This window comes from Numida meleagris, chromosome 7 (assembly GCF_002078875.1).
Source record: "Numida meleagris isolate 19003 breed g44 Domestic line chromosome 7, NumMel1.0, whole genome shotgun sequence".
Classification (NCBI taxonomy): Eukaryota; Metazoa; Chordata; class Aves; order Galliformes; family Numididae; genus Numida; species Numida meleagris.
This window is the reverse complement of record NC_034415.1, coordinates 7,155,889-7,182,705: the sequence shown is the minus strand read 5'-3', so window position 1 is coordinate 7,182,705 and position 26,817 is coordinate 7,155,889. Positions and strand designations below refer to the sequence as shown.

General features: G+C 53.9%; 2 protein-coding genes across 7 annotated transcripts; both read right to left on the bottom strand.

Annotated features, from left to right (window-relative positions):
* On the bottom strand, nt 3,042-21,566 carry SEC16B (SEC16 homolog B, endoplasmic reticulum export factor). Of its 6 annotated transcripts, none has more exons than XM_021405326.1 (29): nt 19,606-21,566; nt 19,180-19,297; nt 14,692-14,786; nt 14,316-14,575; nt 13,711-13,957; nt 13,408-13,514; nt 12,975-13,080; nt 12,773-12,863; nt 12,485-12,614; nt 12,129-12,280; nt 11,691-11,752; nt 10,472-10,607; nt 9,728-9,952; nt 9,314-9,411; nt 8,581-8,662; nt 8,375-8,492; nt 8,126-8,237; nt 7,787-7,892; nt 7,400-7,540; nt 5,814-5,927; nt 5,582-5,651; nt 4,695-4,895; nt 4,390-4,448; nt 4,160-4,279; nt 3,856-3,954; nt 3,576-3,654; nt 3,450-3,493; nt 3,289-3,351; nt 3,042-3,176 (listed from the first exon to the last, which is right to left on the bottom strand). In XM_021405326.1, the coding sequence occupies exons 5-29, from the start codon at nt 13,929-13,931 to the stop codon at nt 3,111-3,113; spliced, it is 2,802 nt and encodes a 933-aa protein (XP_021261001.1). In that variant the 5' UTR covers nt 13,932-13,957; nt 14,316-14,575; nt 14,692-14,786; nt 19,180-19,297; nt 19,606-21,566; the 3' UTR covers nt 3,042-3,110. The 6 variants fall into 6 exon arrangements, with proteins under 6 accessions (XP_021261001.1, XP_021261004.1, XP_021261005.1 ...); XM_021405329.1 differs by having other exon boundaries at nt 4,160-4,276; XM_021405330.1 differs by lacking the exon at nt 12,773-12,863 and having other exon boundaries at nt 12,485-12,609.
* On the bottom strand, nt 21,690-26,715 carry LOC110402821 (quinone oxidoreductase-like protein 2). The gene is made up of 10 exons (XM_021405333.1): nt 26,662-26,715; nt 26,082-26,205; nt 25,824-25,920; nt 24,966-25,024; nt 24,525-24,590; nt 24,220-24,329; nt 23,981-24,062; nt 23,343-23,524; nt 22,696-22,924; nt 21,690-21,920 (listed from the first exon to the last, which is right to left on the bottom strand). Exons 1-10 carry the CDS (start codon nt 26,688-26,690, stop codon nt 21,852-21,854), a joined length of 1,047 nt encoding a protein of 348 aa, XP_021261008.1. The 5' UTR covers nt 26,691-26,715; the 3' UTR covers nt 21,690-21,851.

The window sequence follows — 26,817 nt, the reverse complement described above, 5'->3', positions numbered from 1 at the left end:
GGGTACAAGAAGAAATGCTTCACCAAAGAACACTTCTCCAGCTTGAGCTGAGTGGGCTGTTTGGATCACAGCCTCCTGAAAGGAGAGGTCTTCCTGTAGAGCATAGGGCCATCCAGTCTTTTGGGACCGTGTTCAGGTCTGCTGAGAAGAGTTACCTGCCATGAAATTGCCCAGTTCCCCTTTAAAGGCTCATGGTATTTCTGGTCACCTCACATAGCAGGACAACAAGCTGCCACGGCTGAATTACTTTCCCCAAGCACACAGAGCTCGTAATGCAGCTCGGTTCAAACCTGCACTGCTCCAAACCTGCACGGGGCCTGAAGCTTTCAGCAGGAAGCCCCAGCTCCTTGCACCGCAGGAAACAACCACAAGTGATTGCTTCCTAATCACCTCCTCAGCACTGCTTAGAACCGTGTAGGTTTCTCACCAGCCCTCCTCGCTCCATCTTTTCTAGGCTGCTGCATCCTAATCTAGTTCATCCTCACGCCGAAGCTGCAAGGCGCCGCAGCAGGATGCATGCTCTCCTCCTGGATCCATTCCTCCCATGAAGTACCTGAAGGTCTGTTTGTTTTAAGCAGGGCTTGCAAGCAGGCAGGTAGGAAGGAGAGATGCAAGGCAGAGGATGGAGGAGGATCCCAACCCCTCTTGCATGACTGTTGGGTGCAATCCCAACCCTACGCCCGCAGTGTTCACCAAACCCTACAGCAAAGCATCTCAGGGACCAGCAGAGCTCACCCACCCACAGCTTTCAGTCTGAAGGACTCTGCCATAGAGAAAACAGCAGCAGGCCTTTCCGCATGCACGGAGCTCATCCCTCCCTCCTTGCAACCATGCAGTCCCGGGGGCCTTAATTAACGGGCATGCCTTCTCCCTGGGAGCCACGCTGCTGGAACATTTACATGTTAAACTCCTTCGGACAAGTTCACAGGCAGGCAGCTAATCCTCTCCCAGGTCTCAGTGTCACATCAATCTCCTGCTCGAAGCCGAGCTCTCACCATCAGGGGTTTTAAGCTAATGAGATGCACCGAGGCCTTCCACTCTGGGAACAGCAGATGCAGTGGGATTCAGTTTCACTTGATTTTCACGTGTTTTTCTCTTTGTAATTAACACCAACCAGTACGCAGCTTCTTTTCATCTTACCACCGGATACGATCTCCTCTCATGACAAACACGTCAAGAAAGGTGATGTTTTACCCTATGCTGTCAAAGGCTTCTAACTTTTTTTTTTTTTTTGCTTTTTTCATCTCTCCGACAATAATCTACAGCCTCGAGATGATACACTCAGCTCTTAAGCTCTCCAAGAGCAACAGCACATGTCCCCCCAGTGTCACGGTGCCTGCCCCCTCCCCTGCTGCTCCCAGCTCAGGGCTCCAGGAGAGCAGAAATTGGACTCTGTGATCCTTATGGGTCCCTTCCAACTCGGGATGTTCCACGATTCCAAGACACCATCCCATTAACCACAACAAGTGCCACCTGAAGCTGCAACCGGCGGCATCACAAACGTCCCCATGCTCCAAAAACCCCTGCCTTGGAGCAGAGGTCACGAACGCTTCATTACAGCTCCATCACAGAGCAGAGCACAGCAGCTCCAACCGAGCCCTGGGTGGCCCACGGTGACGGCCAGCACCACGGGACACCTGAGGTTTCGTTAATATTCATGTCCCGGTGACACACGAGCGAGCAATGAAAGCTTGCCTCGTCCAGCAGATCATTAGGTGACCTCAGACGACCAGCTGCGTGGCGGATGTCACCAGGAGCTGAAGGAACAGAGACAAGGTCATCACCCAGCGCTTCATCTAATAAATAACAGTTCTCAAAGATCACGGCCCTGCCAAGCCCAGCGGGACGCACGCACTGAACGCAGCTGGGAGGAGGATGCTGGAAGAATGAGCCGAGCACCGTGGTACCTCCTTGCACAGCACGGAGGCAGCATCTCAAAGCATCTCATCAAGCATCTAATTCTGAAATACATCGATGTTCAGGGTACGGTTAGCTCCAGATTCAGGGAATGCCCCCCCAAGCCCATTGCGGGGCTTCCACGCACCGCTGCAGGCTGGGGGTGGGATTCCAGCAACCTCAGGCCACCCCATTCACCACCACCCCCCCCAGCTCAGGCTGCCCAGGGCCCATCCGTGGCCTGGGGCACCTCCAGGGACGGGGCACCCCCAGCTCCGGGCAGCAGCGGCACATCCTCCCCTCGCCCTATCGCGTGCAAAGCCGCTCCACGCGGCGGCACGCAGCAGGAAGGGCGGCGCCGCCCTCATTACCATACACCGCAGAGCATGCCGGGTAGCTCACCCTGACCTAAAAGCCTTCGAGCATCAGAGGTATATATATCCTCTTCCGCAGGAGTTTGAGCCGTCCGGAGGAAGCTCACCGTCGAGGCCACGCACTGGGTGCCCGTCACCCGCAGTCCCCGCCTCGGGGAAGGTCTGAGGGAAGGGCCCGACGCGGCTCTAGCAGAGCCCCGCCCGCGTGGGTGGGTGAGCCACCAGCAAGGGGGGGCGCCGCGCGGGCCGGCCCGGGCAGGAGAAGCCGAGCGGCTGCGGAGCTCATCCGAGCCGGGGCGGATGCTCGTGGCCCCGCGGTGCTTTGAGACAGACTCACGGCCGGCGTACTGAGTCCAATGGGTGAGGTGGGGCAGCGCCGCACAACCTAATTCAGACTACTCTCCGCCGGACAACTTTTTTTCACGCCGTGGTTGGGAAGGGGATCCTGCGGTCTGTCCCGCTTCCTGCACTGAGCAGGGACACCCGCAGCTCCAGCGGGGGGTCGGAGCCCATCCGACCTCACCTTGGCTGCCTGCAGGGATGGGGCATGCACACCTCTCCGGGCAACCCATGCCAGTGCCTCACTGCCCTTACTGCTACAAAAGTCCTTCCTCCTACCCACCCTAAGTCTCCCCTTCTTTCAGTTTGAACCCATTGGCCCTTGTCCTATCGCCTTCTGCTGCTTTTCGCTACCACCCAGCCCAGCCTCCTCCCCCCTCTCCCCCATTTAAACAAAAAAACAACAACAAAAAACCACAACACCATTTTGGATGAGAGCGTTCCACGAAGCGCTGCTGTTTTCTCCGAGCATTAAACACACACACGCACACTGAGCCCCGCTCACAGCGGGTTGGGGTAGCGGCGCTGGGAGAGCAGCCTGGGCTGGCTGGGCCGGGCAGCGGCGAGCTGGGAAGCACATGGAGTCGTTCAGAGCGGGTTTCACACCAACCACTCCCCCCCCCCCCTCCCCAAATGAACGGGCACAGCCCCAAGGGCAGGGGGCTCCTCCCCCCCTCACCTGGGAAACCTGCGCAGGGTTGAAAAGCGGAATCATCCCTGGGGGTGGCTGCTGGGAGCTGGGCTGCAATGGAGGAAGGGAGGGGAACCTTAGAGCCGAGCCCAAGCAGAGCGTCCCCGACACCCCCCCCCCCCCACGGGCACAGCCACAGCTCTCCTCACCTCGTGGCCGTCCACGTCCCACGGGCCCTTCATGTCGATGGACACTGCAGCAACAAAGGTATTTCACCTTCCTGTCATTTTGTCCGGAATAGAAAGGAGCGGCTTCTTCCCCACGCGAGCACTTACCAGGGTTTCTGTACGGAGATGGGGACGCTGGGGGCTGAGCTGGAGGGTCAGCACCGGGTGGGGATGGGGACCTCCGATCCTGAAAACACACTGACCTGGTTAGGGCTCCGTGCAGAGAACCCTCGGCCCTGAGCACACCTCCCTCCCGCAGCAAAGGTGCTCTATTTATTGACACTTCTCATCAATAAAGGATTCGCTTGCAGGGTAACAGGATGGAGAGGAGGGACGAAGGGAGCAATGTGCCACCATCCCCATGCTGCACCCTGGGTGTCCCCAGTACCTGCGGTCCTGGCGTGGGGGAATCTGAGGTCGTGGCTTTGGGAGAAGTTTCCTTCTGGGGTTTGGACCGAAACCATCCGAACCACCGGAATCCAGAGCTCTGGCAAGGACAGGTTTCCATAGTCAAAGCAGTGAGGATGCCATGAGCCCACAGCTCTCCTTGCACCGCCAAAACCCACAGAGACAGATGTCCCCATGTGGCTGCCAGTGCCATCCTGCCCAAGGTACGGCTGGGAGAGGGTGGCCAGGCAGGGGACAGCCACACTGGGGACAACCACACGTCCAGCTGGCTGCAGCCCACTCACCTTGTCCTCCGATGTCCCCTCCAGCTCCTCGGCCGCGCTGTCTGAGGATGTCTGGCTGCCCTCATCCAGGGATGCCGTGGAGCTCTCTGAGGCTGAGCGAGCCCTCGTGCTTAATTCCTGCTGGTATTGGAGACCAAGGCTGGAACGCGGTGCTTGTGGATCAACAAGCATGACCGACCATGCTCCTATATCGCAACCCCAAGCACCATGGTGTGACCACCCCGACTCACCAGCTCTGCCTGCACCGGCTGCTGCACCCCGTGGACATCCTGGGGCTCCCCAGCATCGCCTAGATGAGAGATGGAGGAGGCACAGTCAAGGCTGAGCCCAGTTTGCTCCTGCCCTGTATCCACCAGAGGTGGTTTTAGTCCTTTGCAGCTTTGCACAAGGTTTCTGTGCAGGCAATTGTGACACTGGGTGAAGCATGATCCAGGGAAGCGAGGTGGCTGGGGTGACAGCAGCAGCGTTCACCATGCTTCCCAAGGGACACAGTGCATGACTGCTACAGCGTGGGGACGGGCACCTGGGCACCTACCTGCTGTCGGCACCGCCTGCAGGGAGGGCTCAGGGCAAAGCTCTTCCAGGGAGGTCGGCCCCGTGCCCAACACTGCAACCTCCAGGGGCTGGATGGACACGTCCTGGTGGGGACCAGTTCCCTGCAGTGGCATGGGGGGCTGGTGCCACTGCTCACACTGGGGGCCATCGCTCTGGGGCTGCTCATGGTCAAACTCTCCACCTGCAAAGCACACCTGAAGCTCACGGCACTGTTTGCAGTTCCGTCAGGGCTGGTGCAGAGGGTTTTCTCCTTCTCCATTACACATCAGCAGGAGCTGCCAGGGTGAACAGGGACCCCAGGGACCACGTTAAACGTGCTGTTCATGGAGCATCTTCTGTCCCAGTGCCAGCAGGTGCCACCAGGCAGGACCCGGACCCTGCCTCAAATTGGGGAGGCCCCAGGCACAAGGAAAGCAGGTGTACTGCTGGGGCCATGGCTTGAAGGAGCCATCCCAAACCACCTGAAACATTTGTGGTTTTGTTTGTTTTTTTTTTTCAGAGAGGGATGATCGTAGCCTCAGCCCCAATAGCAGCACGAAGCAATCAGGATTGATGATCCTTTTTACTGCCAGGCAGAGCTCCTCAAAAGGGAATTTGGCAGCAGTGAGGAAAGCTGATAGGAAGAAACAGCTCGGAGAGATTTGTCATTTTTATCCTGCCTGCATCAGTCCTCCACCCATCGGTGCTGGCATCTCCAGGAAACCAGGCCCAACCAGGCAGCCAGGAGCACATGGGCATCACATGGATGGAGGTGGCCATAGCTTCTCCATGGGGCACCCAATGGACGGGCACACAGCACCCACGGTAGATCCTGGAGCTCAAGGAATTAGCCCCTAGGCAGGGACCCTCTGGGCTTTGTTTCCTTACCTGGGGTGGCTGCAGCAGCCCAGGGCTCTGGCTGGGTCATTGCCACCTCCGGAGCAGGGTCATCCTGTGCCTGCAGGGAACCAGAGGGCAAAGGAAGGGGACAGGAAGATGGGTGGCATGGGGCAAAGAGCAAGGGACACTGCAGCACGAGACCCATGCCAGCACCACAGCTTTCTGGGAGCAGGCAGAAGGGGAAGGCAGAGGGCAAAGCATGCCCAAAGCCGCTCCTCACCTCGCAGTGCTGGCAGTGGGTGCGGAGCTGCAGCAGCCACTCGGGCTCCAGGGCCGGGTCCTGCTCAGGCATCTCCAGCAGCAGTGGGTCGCAGAGCTTCAGTCGCTCGGCCAGCTGTGGAGTGGGGACACAGGGCTGTTCCTGACCTCACCGCAAGCTGCCTTGCTGCAAACTAAGCCTCTCGATCCTTGCTCCCTAAGACCAGCCTCCCGCACACTGGCAGACCTTTATCACGGCCCCCGTGCCCCTTCCTCACCACCTTATCTTGCTTGCAGAAAACAACCCTGAGGTCATTTTTCCCCTCCGCCTCTTATCACTGAGCTCTTCTCTTCTGCACCAATCTGGCACTGCCCCTGAGCGCAGCATCCCACACAGGGCACGGTGCCCCAGCCAAGACCCCCCAAGCACGGGGGATTATCCGCTCCTTGTCTCACACATGCCATTCATGCTCTCACAGCCCAGAATAACATGATAACATCGCCTTCTTTTTTCCTCTCCCCCCACCACCAGCAGCATCCTGCTGTCATGTTGCTGCTCCGTATTTTTTCCGCGCTCCGCTGTCTCCCCCATGTCCCTCACTGCAGTACTGCTGCTGCACGTTTCACTTCTCCAGCAAGAAACATGTCTGTGCCCACGCCCCGGTATGGCATTGGCATGGGTTGCCCAGAGAGGTGGTGGTGCCCCATCCCTGCAGGCAGCCAAGGTCAGGCTGGATGGGCTCTGAGCACCTGGTGGAGCTGTGGGTGTCCCTGCTCAGTGCAGGGTGTTGGACCAGCTGGGCTTCAAGGGCCCCTTCCAGCTCAGACCGTGATTCACTGGTGACAGCCAGATGAGACATGTGCTGTGGACAGGCACTAGCCAGAGCCACCCAGCACAGCCAGACCCCTCTGTCCCGGCTTTGTGCAAACATGCGCTCATCCCAAATCAATGGCAGGAAAGAGGAAATTATAAGCATGATTACTCCTAAACGGGGGGGAATGTTTAATCCAAAAGCTAATGTGCACTTTGATCCAATATTAATGAACCAGCACCTGGTTGTATAGCGTCCCCGGCTTCAAAAGAGGGGAAGTCTTAATCAAACACTAATGTGTATCATAATTTGTAACACAGTCTAAAACATCAAAGACAAGAGTGTGTATGAATGCACTGGTTTTTCAGATGAAAGTGTTTTCTCCCAGGAGGAGCATTATCCCCAGCAGAACGGCAGATCTGAGAGGCTGTTAGGCAGTAAATAGGCTTCTGTAATGCGGCAGGGGGGCTGTGGTGCACAGCACCAAGTTTTGGGGCTGGGGGCAGCTCCTGCAGCACAGCAGCATCCTGCTGCCACAGGAAGGTGCTGCCATGGAGGAGATGTGCCACCCCTGGGACATGGGACATTTGGATGCCCAAGCATGGGGACAATGGGCACCAGGGGGAGGTGACTTGGGGATATCTAAACCCCGTAGTTCTTTGCCTCCAAGCAGCTCCTAACCCTATCTGGCACTGAACATGTTGATGAGTACAGGCACCCACGTGAAATCCCCGACCCAGCAGGTCTCCAGCAATGTCCCCATGCAGGATCCATGCGACAGGGGCACAAGACTCACCTTGGTCAGCTGCTGGGCCAGGACAGGGTGGCTGGCTGGGTCCTGCTGCAGGAGCGTGGTGGCAATCTGCTCGCAGTAGAGCAGGGCTTGGGCCGGCAGCCCATGGTCAGCCAGGCGGGAGGCATAGAGGAGCTTGTAGACCTTGGGAGAGCAGTGGCCGTGGGACGGGAGCGAGGAGATTCTCAAGCCCCCCCAGACCCCAAAACCCAAAGCCCTGCCTTGGAGCAGCCCCTTGAGCCAGCGCAGCCCCCCCGATGTCCCCAAAACCCAACAAGGGGCCAAACTCTGGGGAGTGACCTCCACCTCCGCTCCATCAGAGCTGGGAGATGCCTTTGGGGTGCCTTCGGTCCATTCTGATCAGCAGCTGTTCTTGCTTGATCCCAGTACCTGGAATGGGAGCAGGAAGGATGTGGGGCGCCGCAGCTGCTGGCAGTACTCAAAGACTTCCATGCGCTGGATGGCCTCAGTGGTGGCAAACTGGGTGAATGCCTGGCTGCAGGGCAGAGGGGAGAGATGTTTAGGGCACAGTAGCAAGGCTCTCTGTGCCCAAAGCATAGGGCTGTAGCCGTGCCACAGTGCCAGACTGCAGACAGAAGGGCTCAGAGCACAGCTGCCATTAAGGGCAGTAAAATCCCCAAAGCATTTTTTGGTTGTTGTTTTGTAGAAGAGATCACAGGAACAGGGAAGAGATGGGAGCTGTAGCCCAGCGGGGCTGGGCTGACTCACCGGTGGCTGCTGCCCAGCAGAGCCATGCGGTCTGCCTTCACCCCAAAGTAACCAAACGGAATATCTGCCATCAGATAGCAGAAGTGAGCTGCCTCCACCGCTCCCTTGCCAGCTGGGTGGGAGAAAGACACAGAACTTAGCCCTGAGGGGCAGCAACAAGGGCTCAGCATTGCTGTGAAGGCCTTCAGACTCACAGGCAAACCCCAACCCATCCACATCCATTCTCTTTCTCAAGAGGCTTCAGCTCACCCAAGGTGTCTCCCATGGTGACGATGGCCCGGTGGTTCAACTCCATGTCTCCCACCTTGTTGGACAGCAGCACGGCCAGGTGGGGCCTCCAGTCTCCCCACTTGGCATCCCCACAGCTCTGGAGGAGGGGGAAGCAAAGGCGAGGTGAAGTGGGGATCATGAGGTGGGCGAGATGGGGCAACAGGGCCAGCCTGCAGCTCACAGACCTGTGCTGCCTGTGGGATCCTTCCTGACATGAGCTGGAAGAAGGTCTGCAGCGGGTCGTTGGTGGCCAGCGTGCTGGTGAACCTGTGGGGGCAGCAGGGATGGGGTGCTGTGCTGGAACCCTGAACACGTGCAAGATGCCCCAGGAAAGCTTGTCCTAGGGAGCTGCACTTAGCTGGGGAAGGGAAAGCAGAAAGGAGGGCGAGCCCCATCAGGCTGGGGATCTGCGCTGCCTCCAGCAGAGTCTCAAGGACAATGCTGGATAAAACCTCCTTAAACGGATTTGAGTTACGCAGGAGAAAATTTTTGCTTAACTCTCCCTGAAGGGATCAATTCAATCCAAACTAAGTACATTAATTCCACCAGAAAACACTCGTATGAGTGGAATGAATGACTCAGACTGGGTTGGATCCTGGTGAAGATGGCTCTCACCACCCAGCCTTTGCCAACCTGCAGCTAAGGGCAAAGCCAAGGACTCAAGAAATCCACCCCACAGCTTTGGGAAACAGCTTTCCTTTTGCCTCCCAACCCCTGGTTTAGTTCCTCCCATCCATCAGGAGGCCTGAAGAACTCAGGCCCACCTGGATGGATGTTCCTTGTCCCCTTTGGTTCCTCAAAAAAGGTCCAGCTGAAACCAGGGCTCTTTTGGTAGGCACTGGGGCTGGCAGCACCCAAGGGTATCTGTGCTCAGCAATGCTGGTCACAGGGCACTGGGCTTTAACCTCCCCAACTTACCCAGTGAGCACCCAGCTGTAGGTCCGAGGGTCCATCTTGCTGGACAGGAAGAGAGCATGGCCCCACAGCTGGTTTCTCATGGCCCAGACCAGTGCATCCTGCAGCCAAGGCAGAGGGCTAAGGGGTCTGCACACACTCCAGCTCCTTGCCCTCCTCCTCTGCTCCCCCCATCTTGGAGAAGAGCCCCAAAATCTACGTTGGATTTATGCATTATATATATATATACACACACAAAGTATATTGACAAAGGCCTCTTTAGCTTTCTACCTTCCACAGTAACAACTGTTGTACAAAAGCAACTCAAAGGGTTGGTCCCACAACCAGAAGGATCCTCTAGACCACCCTACCCTTTAAGGAGGCCAAAGGAGCCACCACAAAAAACGATCAGCACTGTATATCCCAGACCCCGCTTACTTTCTTTCTGCCATAGTAGAGGAGCTTGGTGAACTTCTCCACTATCTGTGCCTGTGTCTCCACCACTGGGGGGACTTCCCCTGTGATGAGGTCCAGTGTCCCCGGTTGACGCCACTCCTCATCTGCCAGGCTGACGGGGCCCACCGCCGGCTCCTGCCTCTTGTACCTCTCCAGCTGCCTGCGATCCTGCATCAGCAGCTCTGCCACATCCGAGCCCACCATGGACTGTGGAAAGGAAGGGGAGGAGGAAGGCCAGTGGAGGCCACCCCATGAGCAGAGGCTCACGGCGCTTCCAGCCCGCACACCGCTCCCAGCAAGACCAGCCTTGGCCACTAGCATGCATTTTCTGGGGGCAAAGAAGCCAGCTCGACTTGTTCTGAAGATCTTGTTCACCTGCTCCCAAGGAGCAGCCATAGATTAGATTGGGTAGAATTCATTGGATTAAGGGATTAGTCCGCCTGTAAGTACAAGTGCTGTCTCCTCAAGAAAAACAGCACAAGTCTCTCTCAGAGCTGTGTTGCACTGTGACGTTGGCAGTCCACAAGGATGAAAAGCAATCAAGGAGAAGAGGTTTGCTCCAGATACCCAGGCAGAACCAAAGCGATTGATGGTTCTGTGGGAATGGGATGACTCTAAGGTATAGCTTCCCACCAAACAGCAGTTGGTGCAAGAAGGATATAAGGAGCATACTGACTTGCCTCAGCACAAAGATCAAAAGGGCCAGCCCCTTTTGGGGGCACCTACCCCGTTCTGTCGGCAGAGGAGGACCAGGAGTTTCCAGAGAAGAGCTGAATCTCTGCCTCTCTGTGTTGAGAGATCACAGCTTGAGGCTATCTTTTGCTGGCAAAATGTCATCACATCTACTTTGTGCAGATCTTCCCTACGGCAGCAAAGAAAGGCATCCAAAGGAACCTAAGGGAGAGCAATCTAGGACAAATTAAGAACCAAAGCATCTCTGAATTCACTGACGAGGATGCCAAAGATTCAAAGAAGGGAGAGACAGAACAATCCTAAGTAGTCAATGACTACGCACTGCATTGGCCGCACTAAGCTCAGAGAGGCTTAAGAAATTTGGTCATTATGAGGACTCTGAAGATTTCCATGTTTCAGGGATGCTGAGGGCATCTCACACCCTCTCTCTGCCCTCCTACCAACTCGCTCATCAGTTCACCTGCAGAGAGCCTCCATTTTGCTTAAGTGCAGTGCCATTACAGCCACAGACATCCAAGGCTGTGAGAGCAGGCACGCACACAGGCAGTATCTTTTACTTGATTAATTGGCACGGCGCAGAGAAAAAGACACCCGTGACCATATAAACCCTCTAGGTCTGAAACAGAGGCAGAAACCTTCAAGCTATGTGCAAACCAAGCAGTACTACTCCATCTTACAATAAAAAAAATATCTGACAACTGGATAGCAAAAGAGGCTGAGAGACACAGGGATATCAGGCAGGAGGGGGACCTCCAGGTTCTTCTACCCAGCTCTTTTGCTCAGTAAATGGTTTTCCTTCCACAGTCTGGTGTAATGAGGATGACAGAGTCAGCCTGATGCAACAGGCTATGATTCATCCCTGGGCTCACAATGCATGAAGGTGCTCAGCAGCCTCAGAGGGCAAAAAACTTCGGGAAGGCTAAACCACAGGATGTCTTGTGATTTTAGAAGTCCAAAGAGATGTCCCAAAAATCAGTTTGCTGGGGCAAGAATGTAAAATAAGGTCAGAGATAGAAACCACAACAAACCCACACACTTTGGATATTCAAAAAAGCCAATTCCCACAACACAAACCAATCAAAACCACGGGGAGGGGATGGGTTCCCTATGTGAACCCAGACCCGACCCTTGCACACATCACCTCCCAAAGCCATGGAGACAGCGATGCCTGCCTTGGGCTCATCTCCTGCTGAAGGAGATGTGCCAGCTGTGCCAGCACAGGACACCGCTCTGCAACCCACCAGATCCATACCTGGCCAGGGGCCCTGGGAAGGCCTGAAGCTCCTCCTGCTCTTTTGTGTCTTGAAGGATTACCTAAAAACCAAGAGCAAATTCAGCAGCTGGACCCCAGCAGTGAGGCTAGCTCTCCATGCCATCATAAGGTAACCCCACAGCATAGGCCATGAACCATCACATGGAATCCAGTGTTAAGGACCAAGATGCTGAGATGGCATCTGCCTTCTGTGGAAGGCAAGAAAGGGAGGTTGTGGTAGATTGGTAGACTCAAGGAATGGATAAGGCTGGCACAATGAGGCCTGAGAGGCCATAAGAGCTGGAGGCAAGAAGGCAGTGGGGACAGAAAGGTAGCTGAGGAGTCCATTTAGGTAAGAAATGGTGTTGGACCCCATTGGGATGGAAGGGGCAGCTCTGGGGGAGGGAACCATGGGTGGTCTGGGGAAACAGGGCCTACCTCCATGCTGTGCAGCTCAACCAGGGGGAGCTGCCCCTCAGTGGGGCGATGGGGACACACCAGCACCAGTTGCCCTCCGGCTCCCAAGCACACTGGCACGTGTGGCTGCAGGAACTTGTGGGGTGCCACCACAGCTGATGTCAAGGGCCCTCCTAAAGCAGAAGGCAAATAGGTTGCAGCTCCTTGCACCCACCATAGCAAAGCCATCAAACCATGCGCACACCCCACGGTCACCCTTTGCTGGACCTTCTCCAGCCAGGGTTCAAGCTATGGGACAGCAGATCTCTCAACACCAGCCATTTATTTACTTGCTCCCCCCTTGCCAGAGCTTCACTGAGAACTCCATTTGCTCTCACCTCTTTGCACTGGGCTCCAGCCCCCCGAAAATGCAGTGTCATTGGGTTCGGCTCCATCGCGGATGTACTGGCTGAGCTCGTAGCCACTGGAGCTGAGCCCCGACTCACGGTACTGCTGGAGCAGGCTGGGCTGGCCCATAGCATGGCAAGGAGAAGGAAAATAAATCCTTAAGACTTGCTTACCTTTCCTCACCCTCTCCCAGCTGGAGGGGGGGGCATGGGAATGGCTCCCAAAATCCCTGGGAGAGCCCCAAGCCTTCCCTCCATCCCCACTTGTCTCAGGGTTACCTCTTGGGGCTGGCCACTGGCCTCCCCCACATTGCTGACCCCAGCCCACGAATGCCTGGAACCCTCCTTATATGCATCATAGGTCTGGGACCTGTGGAAAGGAGGTGCCCTGAAAGCTGGAGATGTGGGGACTGGCCCCAAACCCACTGGTTTTGCACCACTGGTGGTATCAGTTGGAAGAGCAGCCCAGGCATCCCCTTACCTGTCCTGCCCCGGGAGACTGGCAGCCAGGTTGGGGTGGTAGCCCTTGTAGTAGTGCTGGTCTCTGTAAGCGGTGCTCTTGCCGTGAGGCTTAACCTGTGTCACATCTGGAGAGGGAAACAAGATTTCACATTGCCTCTCCAGAGCAGTGAGCAACTGGGGAGTAACAAAAAACAAAGAAGAGAGGCAGGCACAAGCCACAGCTCCATCAGCACCCCCACACTCAGCCTGCACCCGGGTTGATGCTGATTTTTAGCCATGCAGATCAGGGTTAAATGCTCCCTTGGGTGCACCCAGCTCCCAGTTGCAAGCTCAGGGCAGCGCTGCCCAGGAACACAGGCAGGAGAAAGCCCTGGAAACGTGCAAGTCCTAGAGAACATCCCATCCTGGGGAAAACATTACCACAGGTGGTCCATCCTCACACCCAAAGGTACCTCTGTTGCCCTGCCAGGCCACAGGCTGCCACTGGTGTCTTTGGTAAGCGTGGTTTTCCCCATAGGTGGCTGCTGGGTATTGCCAGTGGGGGTCTTCATATTCTTGCCTGAAACAGCATACTGCATGGATCTGGGAGAGGACATCCCACCAGAGCCTGGACTACCCCAGGGACAGACCCACAGATGGGATGCCTGGGGCAGGAGGTGATGGAGAACAAAGCCGTCTCCCCACCAAGCTCTGGAGCTCTCAGATTCAATCCTGAGGCGGGGAGGGCTCTGTGCTAGCAGCCCCATGGCTCCCACCTGGAGTAGGCCCGGAAGGCATGGCCACTCTTGTAGCTCTCAGCCCGGGATGCCGGCCGGTGCAGGTCCCTGCCAGGGTCCCAGGAGCCAGGATGAGGTGATGGACTGGGGAGGACAGGTCTCCAAGGCAGTGGGGTCCCACGGCGGCCTTCTGCCCACTCATTCCCGGCAGCGTGGCTGTGCCGGGTTGGGGGCGGACGCGGTGGGGCCCAGGGCTCCATGCATCAGATCCAGGGGCTCCAATGGCCTGCGGGCAATGAGACCCATCCCTGTGGATTTCAGCTCACCACCCACCCCAAAACTTCCTCTGAAGCCCATTGCCACCTTTTGTCCATTTCCCGACCCTGCTGCCATCCTTCGTTCCCAAAAATGCCTCCAGCAGAAGCAGGAGTAAAACGTTTATTTCCCCTCTTGAGTCCACCTAAAACACCAGGATGCAACGTGCCACCACTGAACCGCACATCACCCGCTCACACTCAGAATTTAATGCATTTGAGGGTCAACTCTGGGTCTGGGTGGACCCAGCAAGTCCTCCCACCCCGGTGCAGGTCCCCCGTGCCCCCCTGGGGACAGGGTCCCCACCACCCCCCGCCAGCCGCACACACCTGCTGCCCCACTTCCGCTCCCCGGCGCCACTGCCAAAGTCCACTGCCACCGCAGGGGACAAAGGGCAGCAGCTCCCAGCCCAGCCCGGGGACCAGCCAGCCAAGGTTCTCCCACCTGAGACAGAGCACATGAGCCTCTGAGCTCAAAAAAAAAAAAAAAAGCCAGAGATGTTTTTCCACTTTTGGGGTTGTTGGGTTTTTTTTGTTTTTTGAAGCCATGATCCATGCGTCCTCCTCTGCCCATCCTAACACTGCTCCCACTAGTCCGAAGAAAGAGCAAATAAAATATGTTTAAGTTATTCAGTTAACGCAAGAAAATAACAGCTGCCCTACAGGGCTGTGCATGGGACACAATGTGGGCAGGATGCAGGCTCACCTCAGCGATGCCTTAAGTCCTTACTCTGCAACAACATCATTGCTCTATAGGCGAACACAACTCCTTCCTCACGGCCCCCCCAAACACCCCGAACGCTGAAAATGGAGGAAATGAAGGCAAATTGTATCAGAACAAAACCGCAGTGAAAACAAAACACAAAACCTATTTTTACCCCTAAAAATCACAGGGTGGCCTTGGAGGAAGACCAGAATGCACAACAATCCCACCCACACCACCAGGAAAACCTCATTTCAACTGCGTATGATAGACATTGCAGAACTTGACGTTCCTACCCCGCTGGGACAATAAGAAGTTTTCCCTGGAGACCCCAAGAAATAATCACACGGTCTCCACAGAATTTAAGGTTTCAACTGAAAAACAGCATCTTGCCGTGCTGCCAGCCCCGGAGGAAACACAGAGCAGGGAAGCACCGTCCTCGCACCAACAAGATGCTGGGGCAGGATGGGATTAAGGCTTCCCTACTGGTTTCACAGCTGCATGGAGATGCTCAGCTCATCGGTGGTTTCTCAGGCCGCTGCCAGCAAAGCTTTGTGTTTTGGGTTGCAGGGAAGATGCTCAATCTGCAGGAAAGCAGCAGTCATTCAGGTTTGGGATGCGGGAAGCGCTGCACGGCAAGGAGATGCAAGAGCACCACCAGCAACAAGCTGTGAGCAAACCAGCTTAAAACAGACAGGTGGGAAACAGCAATTTAAGAGAAAAAGCAAGCAGAAAAACACATCGGAAAAGGAGAGCCAGGGGAAGGAGCTGGGAATGGAGAAGTGAGGGAAGAGAAGCAGAGATAAAAGGGCCGGGTGGGTGGAAAGAGAGGGGCAGCCCTTGAATTGCACCTCCTCTAGCCAATGCATTTCTATTTTAGGAGGATTTCCAGGAAACACTCAGGCTTGTGAACGCCATCAAGCATAAACTGCAAAGCAGGCAGCATGCAGCATGGACACCACTTGCTACATAAAGCTGAAAGGACGCCGCTTTTCAAAAAAAAATCCTATTTACTTTTGCTTTAAAAGGCTTCCCTGCTATTGCCACAGTGACAGGATCAGATGGAAAACATTTTCCTTCATGCCCTGGGGCATGCATTGCATTGCTCACAGCCAGCCTGGAGCTGGGGCACCAAACCTGACTGCAGAGCTATCAGCATACATCCTTGCACCCCAAGAAGAAACGCAGGTAGTCGCAGTCCCTGGCCCTATTTTTAGGTGGTTTATGTTGTTTATTACCAGCTCTGAGATGAGATCGTTATTTTAAACAGCATCCATAGGAAGCTTTGCTCCCCTCCAAGTGCCTGCCCCTGGGATGTGACATTGGTGGGGCTACGTGAGCGCTGCGCTCCAGCATTGGGAAGAGCTGGCAGCATCCAGAGGAACCACCAGAGCGCCTCATCAAGTCTGTGTGCAGAAATGCAGGCAGAGAAATGACCGTGTCTTGTTGTTGGGTTTTTTTTTGTGTGTGTGACTTTAAGGTGCCATTTTAAGTTGCATTCCATAGGCATTCTGCACCCAGAGCAGTGCTGCAACAACCTATTTTTTGTAGAAATGAAAGGGCCCTTGTGCAAAGCGCTGCAGCAGGCAGGCAGCCCCAGGCACTGCAAAGCAAACCCCAAAACTTTTGGAAGCCTTCCCCTTACTTTGCCAGGACCTGTTGCTCCTGGCTGTGAATGGCACGTCCTTGCTGCTGGGTATTTCCCACCCCAAATGAAGGCTGTGCTGCTGCACATCCCAATGCACGCCCCATGGAGATGCCCAAAGGATAACGGGGACTGAGTAGGGAGTTTGGGTCATAGAATCATAGAATTGTTTGAGCTGGAAGGGACCCTGAAAGGCCATCTGGTCCAGCTCCCCTGCACTGAGCAGGGACACCCACGGCTTCATCAGGTGCTCAGAGCCCCTGCCATCTCGCCTTTCCCCACAACCCCCTCTCCTGTCTGTTTTCCCAGCCATAAAATTGATGTTTACCAAGGCTGCTAACTGCCTTGCAGTGATCATTACACACTGCGAACTTGGCTGTTTGCTGATGAAAACAAGCACAAGCAGCCCAGTACTGTCACACTGCCCGGGTCACGCTGCCACATTGCAACACAGAACAGCTGAAAACGGACACAGACAACCAAGAGGCCTGGAAACAGTCACAGGGCAAGCAGTGAGAAAGGCACAAAGGCAACTCGTCTGCCTGCCTTCACTCAATCAGGGGAAATTAATGTTAAGTGAGACAAATGCTGAGGCTGTTCTTGGGGCATAAAGCAATGAAAAACACTGTAGGAAGTGTCTATCCGGGTCTGTACGTTGGAAAACCACAGTGGTTTCTGATAGCAGCCCTTCAGTATCTAGAGGGGGCTGAAAGAAAGAAGGGGACAGACTCTTTATCAGGGTCTGCTGTGATAAGATGGGGAAATGGTTTCAAACTAAAGCAGGGGAGATTTAGAATAGATATAAGGAAGATGTTTTTTCTAATAAGGGTGGTGAGGCACTGGCACACGTTGCCCAGAGAGGTGTGGGTGCCCCATCCCTGCAGGCAGCTGAGGTCAGGCTGGTTGGGCTCTGAGCACCTGATGGAGCTGTGGGTGTCCCTGCTCAGGGCAGGGGGTTGGACCAGATGGCCTTTAAGGATCCCTTCCAGCTCAAATGATACTATGAAAACACAGAAGAAGGGTTCCCACCACCCCCAGAAAGCATCAGGGTGGCAGTGACCCTTCCCCAGGCACCCAGCAAGCACCAGGCCAAGGAAAGCTTGGAAACACTCAGCCTCGAGGCATCCAAGCAAGCTCGTGAGGAGATTGCCATCTGGTGTCTCCTCCAGCACTCAGCGTTGGTTACCTCTGTGTTAGAGACCACAGGGCTCATTCGGGAGCTTTACTGCACACAATCAGGGACCATAAAGGCCCGTGACAGTTACAGATGGCTTCAGTGTGTCCTGTTCTTAGTGCTACCTTGTAAAGTTGGACAGTAATGTTTCCTTCATTTTTTTTTTCATCTCAATTTACAACTCCTTTACCACGAAAAGCCACTTACACCCTCCACGGTTACATATACCATATCCTTCAAGGCCAGTAAATCACAGTCTCAAGTCTTGTCAAATTTTGGAAAATAAAACTAAATTGCAGTCACCCTCTGAGGCAAGAAGCTGCAGAATTGAGAGGGAACAAGCTGTGTGAAGGCAGACATCTGGTTGGCAGCCTCCTGCAGTGGTGAGGTTCTTAAAAATATTCAATACAGCAGAGCCCAAGGTATCCTCCACTTCACCCCAAAGCACCTCCATGGCTATTTCAGTGCTCTAACACCAAGGGTTGAAATAATAGAATAATTAAGGCTGGAAAAGACCTCTAGGATCACCAAGTCCAACCATCAGCACACCCCCTACCGTGCCCACTGATCACATCCCTCAGTGCCACATCTCAATAGCTCTGTAAGATCTCCAGGGACAGTGACCCCACCACCTCCCTGGGCAGCCTGTGCCAGTGCCCTACTGCTCTTTTGTAGAATAAATGTTCTAGACTGGAGGATTTCTGTGCAGATGGAGGAGCCAGAGGAGCACCAGCACACAGAGTTTCACACCGTTCAGTATTCAAAGCACTGTGCAGCACACTGGGATGGAGCAGATGAGGATTCAGCACCAAAAAAAAATATATACACTGACCCCAAAGACAGCCCCTACAAGGCAAAATCCCCCAAGACAGGCACTGGTGTGGGTAGCCCTGTTTAAAAGTTCGCTCCACATTCAGCACATGGGAACAGCACCTCCATGGAAACAACCAAATCTGACCCCCCAAAATAAGAGGATTCTGATCAGGCACAACAGGAAAACAAGAACAAATGCAAAACACCTTGTACCAGATCTTTCTCTGATAAAAGCCACGGTGCATAGCACACAGCCCAGGGCTGGGATGCGCTTACCCACCTCTGAATCTTTAATGCACACATACACATTGGTTAATCAGCAGTGCGAGAGACAAAGCGCTCCGCACCTCCTCTCCACGTGCTTGGCAATTAGAAGCCTTCTCACTCAGGCACAGAGAGAAAAGGCAAGGGACTTGGGCTACAGAGCATCCATTATTCAAAAGTGTATCCATTATTCAAAGTTTTTCTTAAAATCTTATTGTCGGCTTGAAAGGAGAAAGAAAACGAGGTTTTGAAAGCTGTGCTTTACTGTTGCTCCACTCCAATTTTTGCTGATTGTGAGTAGCAAAACTGCAGCCGCTTTGAAGAGCTGGAGAAATCTTTCACAGCTCCTTAGAAGGCAGCACCCTGCAGGTAGTCACAGTTGTTTCCTCAACACTTTATTACCAAACAGGGATGCAACACACCCTGGCCTGCTGTGTGCTTTCCTCCACTGCCTTACTACCCCCTTACTCAGGGACAGGCAATAGCAAGCACTCAGCAAGAGGCAGCAGATACTCACGATCACTTGTAGGCAGCTCCTTGGTGCCTACAAGCTCATATCAGGGCAGCTGGATAGAGTCTGGGCATGATGCATTACCTTCTCACAGCACTTAGGAGGTGCAGCTTCAGAACGGGGTGCCAGGAACAGGAGGGTGAGCAAGCCTTCCTCAGTCCTCCAAGGGTGTCACATAGAGACCACCAGGATGGTGGTGAATCTTCAACAAGGTTAAACAGGCATAGTATTAATACCAGACTATCACCAGAAAAACTCAAGGTACAAGTTAAAAGAGCATCAGAGTGCTGCTGGGTTGAGCAAACAAGCCCAGTAGAATCCATCCCAGTATGGGAGCAAGACAGCCAAGGGTCATGGAGCTTCCCTTAAATCATAGAACCATGCAGGCTAAAAAAGACCCTGAAGACCACTAAATCCAACCCATCTCCATCATGCTAATTAACCACCACCCTCAGTACCATATCTCCATGGTTCTTGAATACCTCCAAGGATAGAGACACAGGCACCTACCTAAGCAGCCTATACCAGTGCCTCACTGCTCCATCTGAGAAGGATTTTTCCAAAGCACTCCTGCAGAGAGGAGACCTAGAATTCAACAACAAAATCAGTTTATCAGTTTACAACTTAAAACCAGAGTCAGTTAAACTAAAGAGCAGTACTCCTACAGCCCCACTTAAGAAACAGATGAATGCCCTGAGCTGAGCTTATGTAGGATCCCAGTTCAGGGGGTGGGCACACTCAGGTGAAGCTCATCATGGCCATTAAGGCTTATTAAGGTGCTCAGAGGGGGCTGAGGGGCTCCTCCATTCAGTAGAAGAGGGTGAGTTTTGCTCTAGCGCTAGCTGTTGATGGCAGTGCTTGAGAAAAATAGCTGCAGGAGCTGCGTGCTAGACTGAGAAGTAGCTGTTTAGGCCTGAAAAGTACTGCAAAGCTATCAGCTAAACAAGCTTATTATTACATTGCCTAAAACTCTTGTTTGTGAACAATGAGTAGAAGGGTTTTTAAGGCTTCCTAATTACTGAAGAGGTAAGGTATGGTGTCCCTAAATGCCTGAAGGTGCTTCTTCTTCAACAGATGAATATCAAGGTGTGACAGAGGTAAGCAATACTCAAATAATTGGGAAAGGTTTTTTTCTTTTCAGGCTTCCTTGTAATACAATAATTTTAATAATGTTAAGTATTCTTCAAATCAGCTTATTTACATCTTCTGCATAATTAAGCTGTGGATCCCCTGTGGTGTGACCTGAAGAAACCAAAGTTATTATTTCAGTTCAGCAAATTGAGGGGAGGGTGGTGATTAAAGACTAATGAGTGCTGAAGGCTAATGAGCAAACTGACCTGAGTGCAATGCAAAACACAAAGTCCTTAAATGCTGTGGGAAGCTTGGTAGGTGCAACAGGGCAAGGTCCTGCTCTTCTGTCGTTAAGCACTGCTAATTGTAAATGTTATCAATAACTCCCAGGGGATGATTCAAGCAATGCAGGCTGAAGCCACTGTTCCACAGCCTCTGCTGAAGCCTTACCTCTGCTGAAGCTTTACCTTTAGGCAGCCCATTTACCTAAAGCATGGTGATATCTCAAGCACTGACGCAAGCCAGGCATTATCCACAGCCTAGCTATGGCTCCCAGCTTATTTGGATGAATCCTTCACTGCAGCAGGCCATTTCCTGCTATTACCAGTGGAATAAGCTAAAAAAGCACTTCTGAAAGGAGAAGCTGCATGTACCATGATGAATTTGCGAAGCTTCTAGAGAATGGATGGGAGTTAAATAATTTCCTCCAGGGTATGAGGCTTAGCAGTGAGCAGGGGAGTATGGCTGGGTTGGAGCTGCTGCAGTAGAGGCATGCTAGGAAAGCAGGAGGGCTGTTGCAGTGCTTCATAATGAGGTGATGCTGCAGTAGTTTGTGGAGCAAGAGCCTAAGCAGCACTGGGAGCTGGAACAGCAGGGCGCAGTGCAGACGAATTTAAGTATTGTCAGATCAAATGGCTCAACTATTTTGTCTCTGCAGTCCATTAAAGCTTAAGTCTCTTCTGTTAAGCCTCAAAGAGTGCAGCCTGCTTGTTACTAGAGTTTTGGGTTGCTTTTGTTTGCCACAATGTGTATGGAGGTAATTGGGACTGTGATCACTCTCCTGGGACTGAGCCAGCTGATGCAGGGTCAGGGGCAGACACAGGTGGCTGGGAGCACAGCTGGCAGGGGGAGGGCAGGCAGGGGGAGCAGTCACTGCTCTGTGCAGACCCCCAGGTCTTCCCCACTGCTTGTCCCTTCAAATCCAAGTGCTCCATCAAGGTGCTCATCACGTGCCTGGCAGGGCTCTGCTCCACTGCCTACCCTAGTGGCTCCCAAATGAGAATCATCAGGACCCAAGTTAGACACCTTGCACTTTGTCCAGCTCAAATAGCATTAAAAAAAAAAAAAAGCTGGAACTGAGCTGCTTTCCTCTCCTCCTGCAGCCAGTGTAGGAAGTTCAGCTGTTCCCAACAGGGGGAAAAGTGGCCCACAGCCTACTGCTGGACAGGCTGTGCAAGAATCCAGCTTACATCCAGACTAGCCACGTGGCTCTTTGCCCCCCAGAAATGCTGCTGGGTCAGATGTGGAGTGCCATGTAACTTTATTGATGATTTTAGACTGCAAGACAACCTTGTGAAAATTACTGCTCCTATAGCCATGTGATGATGCAGCACACGCACGAGGTCAGCTGAGAGTCCTCCAATTTACCATATGCACAGCCATGCAAGAAATCCCTGACAGCCCTCTTACTTCATGGAGATGATGACCTTTCCAGTGGACTTGCGCTGAAGCACGTGGCTGAAGGCTTCATTTACCTGCAAGCACAAAGCCCTGAGTGCTTATGGGGATGGTCATCAGGGCAGGAGGTGCAGAACATGTGGAAGAAGTCACTTGCTGTATAGTAATGTTTGCAGTGTTACAACCAGACCCTTGGTTTAGCTTAACTTCTTATTGGGTGAGTATCTATGTGGGTTGAACCATAGGCTGTAACATTTTGCTTGGCATGAACAAAGAGCTCATGTTTTGCATCTAAGCCTGGGCTTTCTGTCCCTGGGTTTCAGTGCTGGGATTGAAATAACTCAGGAGTCAGCAAGCTCCTGGGTATTCCTCCACCTTGCATCCCTGAATTTGCTGGATGGGGGCTACATAAGCATTTCTAAGGAGCTGTTATTTAAGGCTTGAAGCACCATCAAATCAGGAAAAAAGTGTTTTGAGCACCTTCAGAGGTGCTCGGGGGGAAAATGCAAATGAAGGCACATCACAATCCACTAATCCACTTCTAAAATATTATCCCAGCACATCATTCTTTAAGAACACAAACTCTTTGGTATAGGAGCGTGCGTTTTTATGATTTCCCCATTGAGCACATTGCAGTTCTGGCCCTGCAGTACCAAACAAGAAGTTAACGACTCCCTGGCTGAAACCCAATGGAAGAAGATTAAAAAGGGTGAGGGAAAATGGGATTTCTTGATTTAATATTTTTGGATTTTAGGACTCCTGCGTTTTCTGTGCCAGGGGTCTAACTGCACACACAAACCTATTTCTGCCCCCGTAAAAAGGCCTTGGCTAACAATTCTGAGCCATGTGTACCTCTTCAAGCTTGAAGACCGCTCCTACGTGTGGATGGATCTTTCCCTCCTGGCAATACTGAAGAAGGGAGGACATGGCAGAGGAGAAAAGGGGGAAGTCCTCCCGCTGGTACCGACTCCAGTACACTCCCATGGCTGACACATTCTTCAGGAGCAGCAGGTTGGCAGGAATTGAGGGGATTTTCCCTCCGGCAAAACCCATCACCACAATCCTGCCCTCCCAAGCCAAACTGCAAGAAGAAGACGACAAGCGATGGCCATCTGAAACCTCATCCCAAGGCAACATATACTAGCCTGGCCATAGGAAGCCATGTGTGGTTGAGAAAATGCATCTTATACAGCCTCCAGCTTGGATAATAGGAAAAAATTCTCATCAGAGCGGTGAGATTTTGGCACAGGCTGCCCAGGGAGGTGGTGGAGTCATTATCCCTGGAGGTGTTCAAAAACCATGGAGATGTGGCACTGAGGGGCATGGTTTAGTGGGCGTGGTGGGGATGGGTTGGACTGTGGATGATCTTAGAGGTCTTTTCCAACCTGAATTATTCTATAACCTCCCCCTCCACCACCAGCTGGGGCAAGCAGAGCCTGGTGGGTTAGCTTCACCTTGCTCCAGGTGTGCCAATGGCATCGCCTCTCATTTTGGCTCACCTCTGCAGGACAGCCTTGAAGACATCCCCACCAACAGCTTCAATGGCCACGTCGACCCCTCTGCCACCCGTGAGTGCTGTCACCTGCTCCCTGAGGCTGTCCTGGCTGTAGTTCACCGTGTGGCTGGCACCGCTTGCCAGAACCAGCTGGCACTTGGGGTCACTGCCGGCTGCTGCTATCACCTGAGAGCAAAGGGGAAGCCAGTGCTGCAACTCCTCAGCCTCTGGGTGTGCTTACTTTAATTAGAGAAAATGCAAATTTGGAGTTGGAAACCCTACTCTTTCTCCTTACATATATTCAAATATTTTCTTATGTGTGCATCAAAAGAAGCACTAAGGTGAGAATCTTCATGGGGCTGGGAACAGGAGTTCTGAAACCCCTAAACCACTAACCCTGTTCTGAAATGATGACCCATGGGACAGATGCAAATGATCTTCACACTGCCCATGGGGAGCAATAGGGATTTATAATGCAGGTGGAGGGAAAGAGGGAATGTGGCATGGGGGTTGTGCTGCTGTTGTCTGACCCAGCAAATGCTTAGTCCTGGTTCTCTGCCACCACATCACTGTGACTCCAGGCCCCCTGCTTGCCAAGGCTGGAGCACAGGAGGACATGTAAAAAGGACAGCACCTCAGTACCTTTGCCTGGAACACACTGACAGCCAGATCAATGATAGCAAGGCCGCTGGCTCCGGCTCCTGCTGTCACTAGCACTGTTTCCCTGGCAGGAAGAGGAAGAATGAAAAAGCACAGTGGAAAAATACACATAATTCCCACTCAGGGCAGTATTTCAGCAGCACAAGGATTGCCCTGCCATCAGGGCACGCTGAGTCCCAGTCATGCTGGGGGCTGTGTCAAACCCAAGTGAAGCTGCTCACCGTGGCTGCAGACGTGCCCGGTGGTGCAGAGCCAGCCAGGCTGTGCCATAGGTAACGGGCAGCACCGCTGCATCCTCGCTGGACACGCTGTTGGGGATCTGCCACAGCATCTGCATGCAGGATGCAATGGGGTGACAGCATCACTGGGGCTCACCATGTGAAAGGACTTGTTTTAAAGAGGGTTTTGCATCTTGTAGCTGTGTCCTGTTTGGGAAAGCTGCCCCAAGCAGGTTGTATCCCACTGCAGCTGTGGCAGGGCTGAAGTGCTGAACTCAGAGGGAAACCCAAATGCTTGGTGTCCTCACCTTCTCATCGACAATGCACTCCTCTGCCATGGCGCTGGTGTCAGTTACACCGATCACCCTGTGTCCCTGCAAAAACAGTCACTGTGTGGACATCAGGAGAGAAAGCACAGAATCATTACGGTTGGAAAAGACCATTAAGATCATCCAGCCTAACCATCAACCCACCCCCACCATGCCCACTGGCCACATCCCTCAGTGCCACACCTCCATGGTTCTTGAACACCTCCAGGGACGGTGACCCCACCACCTCCCTGGGCAGCCTGTTCCCGTGCATTACCAAACGGTGCACCCTACTCTTAATTGTGCATTTTTGTTTTCCTGTGTTTTCAGGAGGAACCGTGATCAGCTCACGCTGCGTCTACCTGTTGTGCGACTGCATTAACTGCACGCATTTACTCCCTTCCCCTGCTGAGTTTCCCTACATCCCTGTGTTGTTCTCACCTCCTTCACAGCACTGACGTTTTCTCCTGTCTCCGTTACAGTCCCTGAAAACTCCATTCCTGCAAGATAAATACACATACATGCAGCACACGCTGACACAACCCGCCTTCACACCCACAATTAGCAGCACCCACAGTTAACAGACCCAGGCCATGAGCTCTTGCTTCCAGCACCTGGAATTTGGAATTGAACCTCCCAGCAATAGGCACTGCTGTACACCCAAGCCCCTGCTCCCATGGCTGCTGAGCACCCACCCATGGAGCAGCCCCAGAGCCAAGCAGAAGCTGCACGTGATGATTTCAGAGGGCTTTTCCAACCTCAGTGATTCTACAGCTCGAAGTTCTCAGCAGCAAAGCACCAGCTGGGCAGAAGATGGCAGCATCAGCACAGGATACAGCAAGCGCCTCTGGTTAAGATTTCCTTATCATTTGGAATCCCAGTGCACTTTTGCAGAGGACAGATGCTGCAGGGGGACAGGAGGTGCTGCTGACAGTGATTGACCCCGTGCTGCAGACGCTACGGTGACACTGCTGCCACCTGTGCTTGTGGCAGTCACTGAGCTGCAAGAGCTATGGGCTCCAGCCAGAAAGGAGGACCCAGCCCACCCCAAACCGCTCTGTGCCTCGGTTTTCTCAGCTTCCAGCAAAGGTGGTATCTGCTGTTGGTCTCCCCACACTAACGCTCTATGAAAATGCAAAGTGTTTTACACTGAGCATTTTTCAGAGGATGCCAGAATGTGATCCTGCTGGCCCCAGAAGTTGCCTCAAGTCAGCACCAGCAGCGCCCTCCGCCTCCAGGGCTGCTCATTCCCATAGGACGTGACACGTGGTCACCTATGACATCTGGTCACCTACTCACCAGGGGTGAACGGAGGAGCGTGTTTGTCCTGGTACAACCCCTTGCAGGCCAAGATGTCGGCAAAATTTAACCCGCAGTAATGGACACGCACACGGACCTGCGAGAGAAGGGGACAAACATTAACTCCTTCCTTCGGCCAAGAGCAGAGATTTTAAAGAGACGCTGCCCCAGCCTGGTGGAGACCACACAACATGTGCACATCACAGCCCAGCGACTCAGAGCCAGTCTTCCCCTTGATGCCCGGTGGTCCCCATGCACCTGGCGTGGCTGCAGCGGAGGGGCCGGGAGGTCCTGCACCAGCAGGGGCTGTGCCAGCTGCGTGCAGACTGCTGCTCGGTACCCCCGCGCACCAGGCAGGGCAGGCAGCCCCAGGGCGCAGAGCCTGGAAGGAGGGTGAATGGGAACTGATCAGCATGGGAGGGGAATGCCAACCCCTCGCTGCTGCCGGGAGGATAGGGAGGGCAGAAGGGGATGGGGAGGTGGGTGATGGGGATATGGAGAGAGGGATAAGGGGGGAATGGGGAGTTGGGAGAGTGGAGGAATGGGATGAATGGAATGGGGTGGATGAGGAAAAGGGGTTGGGGGAACAGTGGGGATGGGGGAGAATGAGATTGGGAACGGAGGGGAAAGCGATGGGGAATGGGACAGACAGGGAATGGGCTATGGGGGTTACAGAGGAACGGGACTGAGAATGGAAGTGGAGAAATGGGTACTAGGGGGATAGACAATGGAGAGCGTTGATGGGGAATGGGGGCGGTACGGAGGCAAAGGGACTGGGAAAGGGCAGGGAACGCGATGGGGATGCGCGCCCGTTCCGCTCCCCCCGACCGCCCCCCACCGCCGCGCCGCAGCCGCAGCCGCCGCCATGCCGCTCCCGCAGCCTTCCGGGCCCCCGCGCACCGCCCGCCCGGGGCGGGGCTGGGCCGCGCTGGGCAGCGATTGGCACCGGCCGTGCGGGAGGTGTCAGTGCCCGGCAGCGCCGTGCCGGCCCCGA

Coding starts and splice junctions, on each gene's coding strand:
- LOC110402821 (XM_021405333.1), bottom strand. CDS start 26,690: ATGGCGGCGGCTGCGGCTGCGGCGCGGCG. Junction 26,206..26,661: donor GCTGCGGCTGCGGCGCGGCG/GTGGGGGGCGGT, acceptor CCCTCCTTCCAG/GCTCTGCGCCCTGGGGCTGC. Junction 21,921..22,695: donor CGGTCTTCAAGCTTGAAGAG/GTACACATGGCT, acceptor TTGTGCTTGCAG/GTAAATGAAGCCTTCAGCCA.
- SEC16B (XM_021405326.1), bottom strand. CDS start 13,931: ATGGAGCCCTGGGCCCCACCGCGTCCGCCCCCAACCCGGCACAGCCAC. Junction 8,238..8,374: donor CACCATGGGAGACACCTTGG/GTGAGCTGAAGC, acceptor TCTCCCACCCAG/CTGGCAAGGGAGCGGTGGAG. Junction 3,955..4,159: donor AGGGGACATCGGAGGACAAG/GTGAGTGGGCTG, acceptor TGTCCTTGCCAG/AGCTCTGGATTCCGGTGGTT.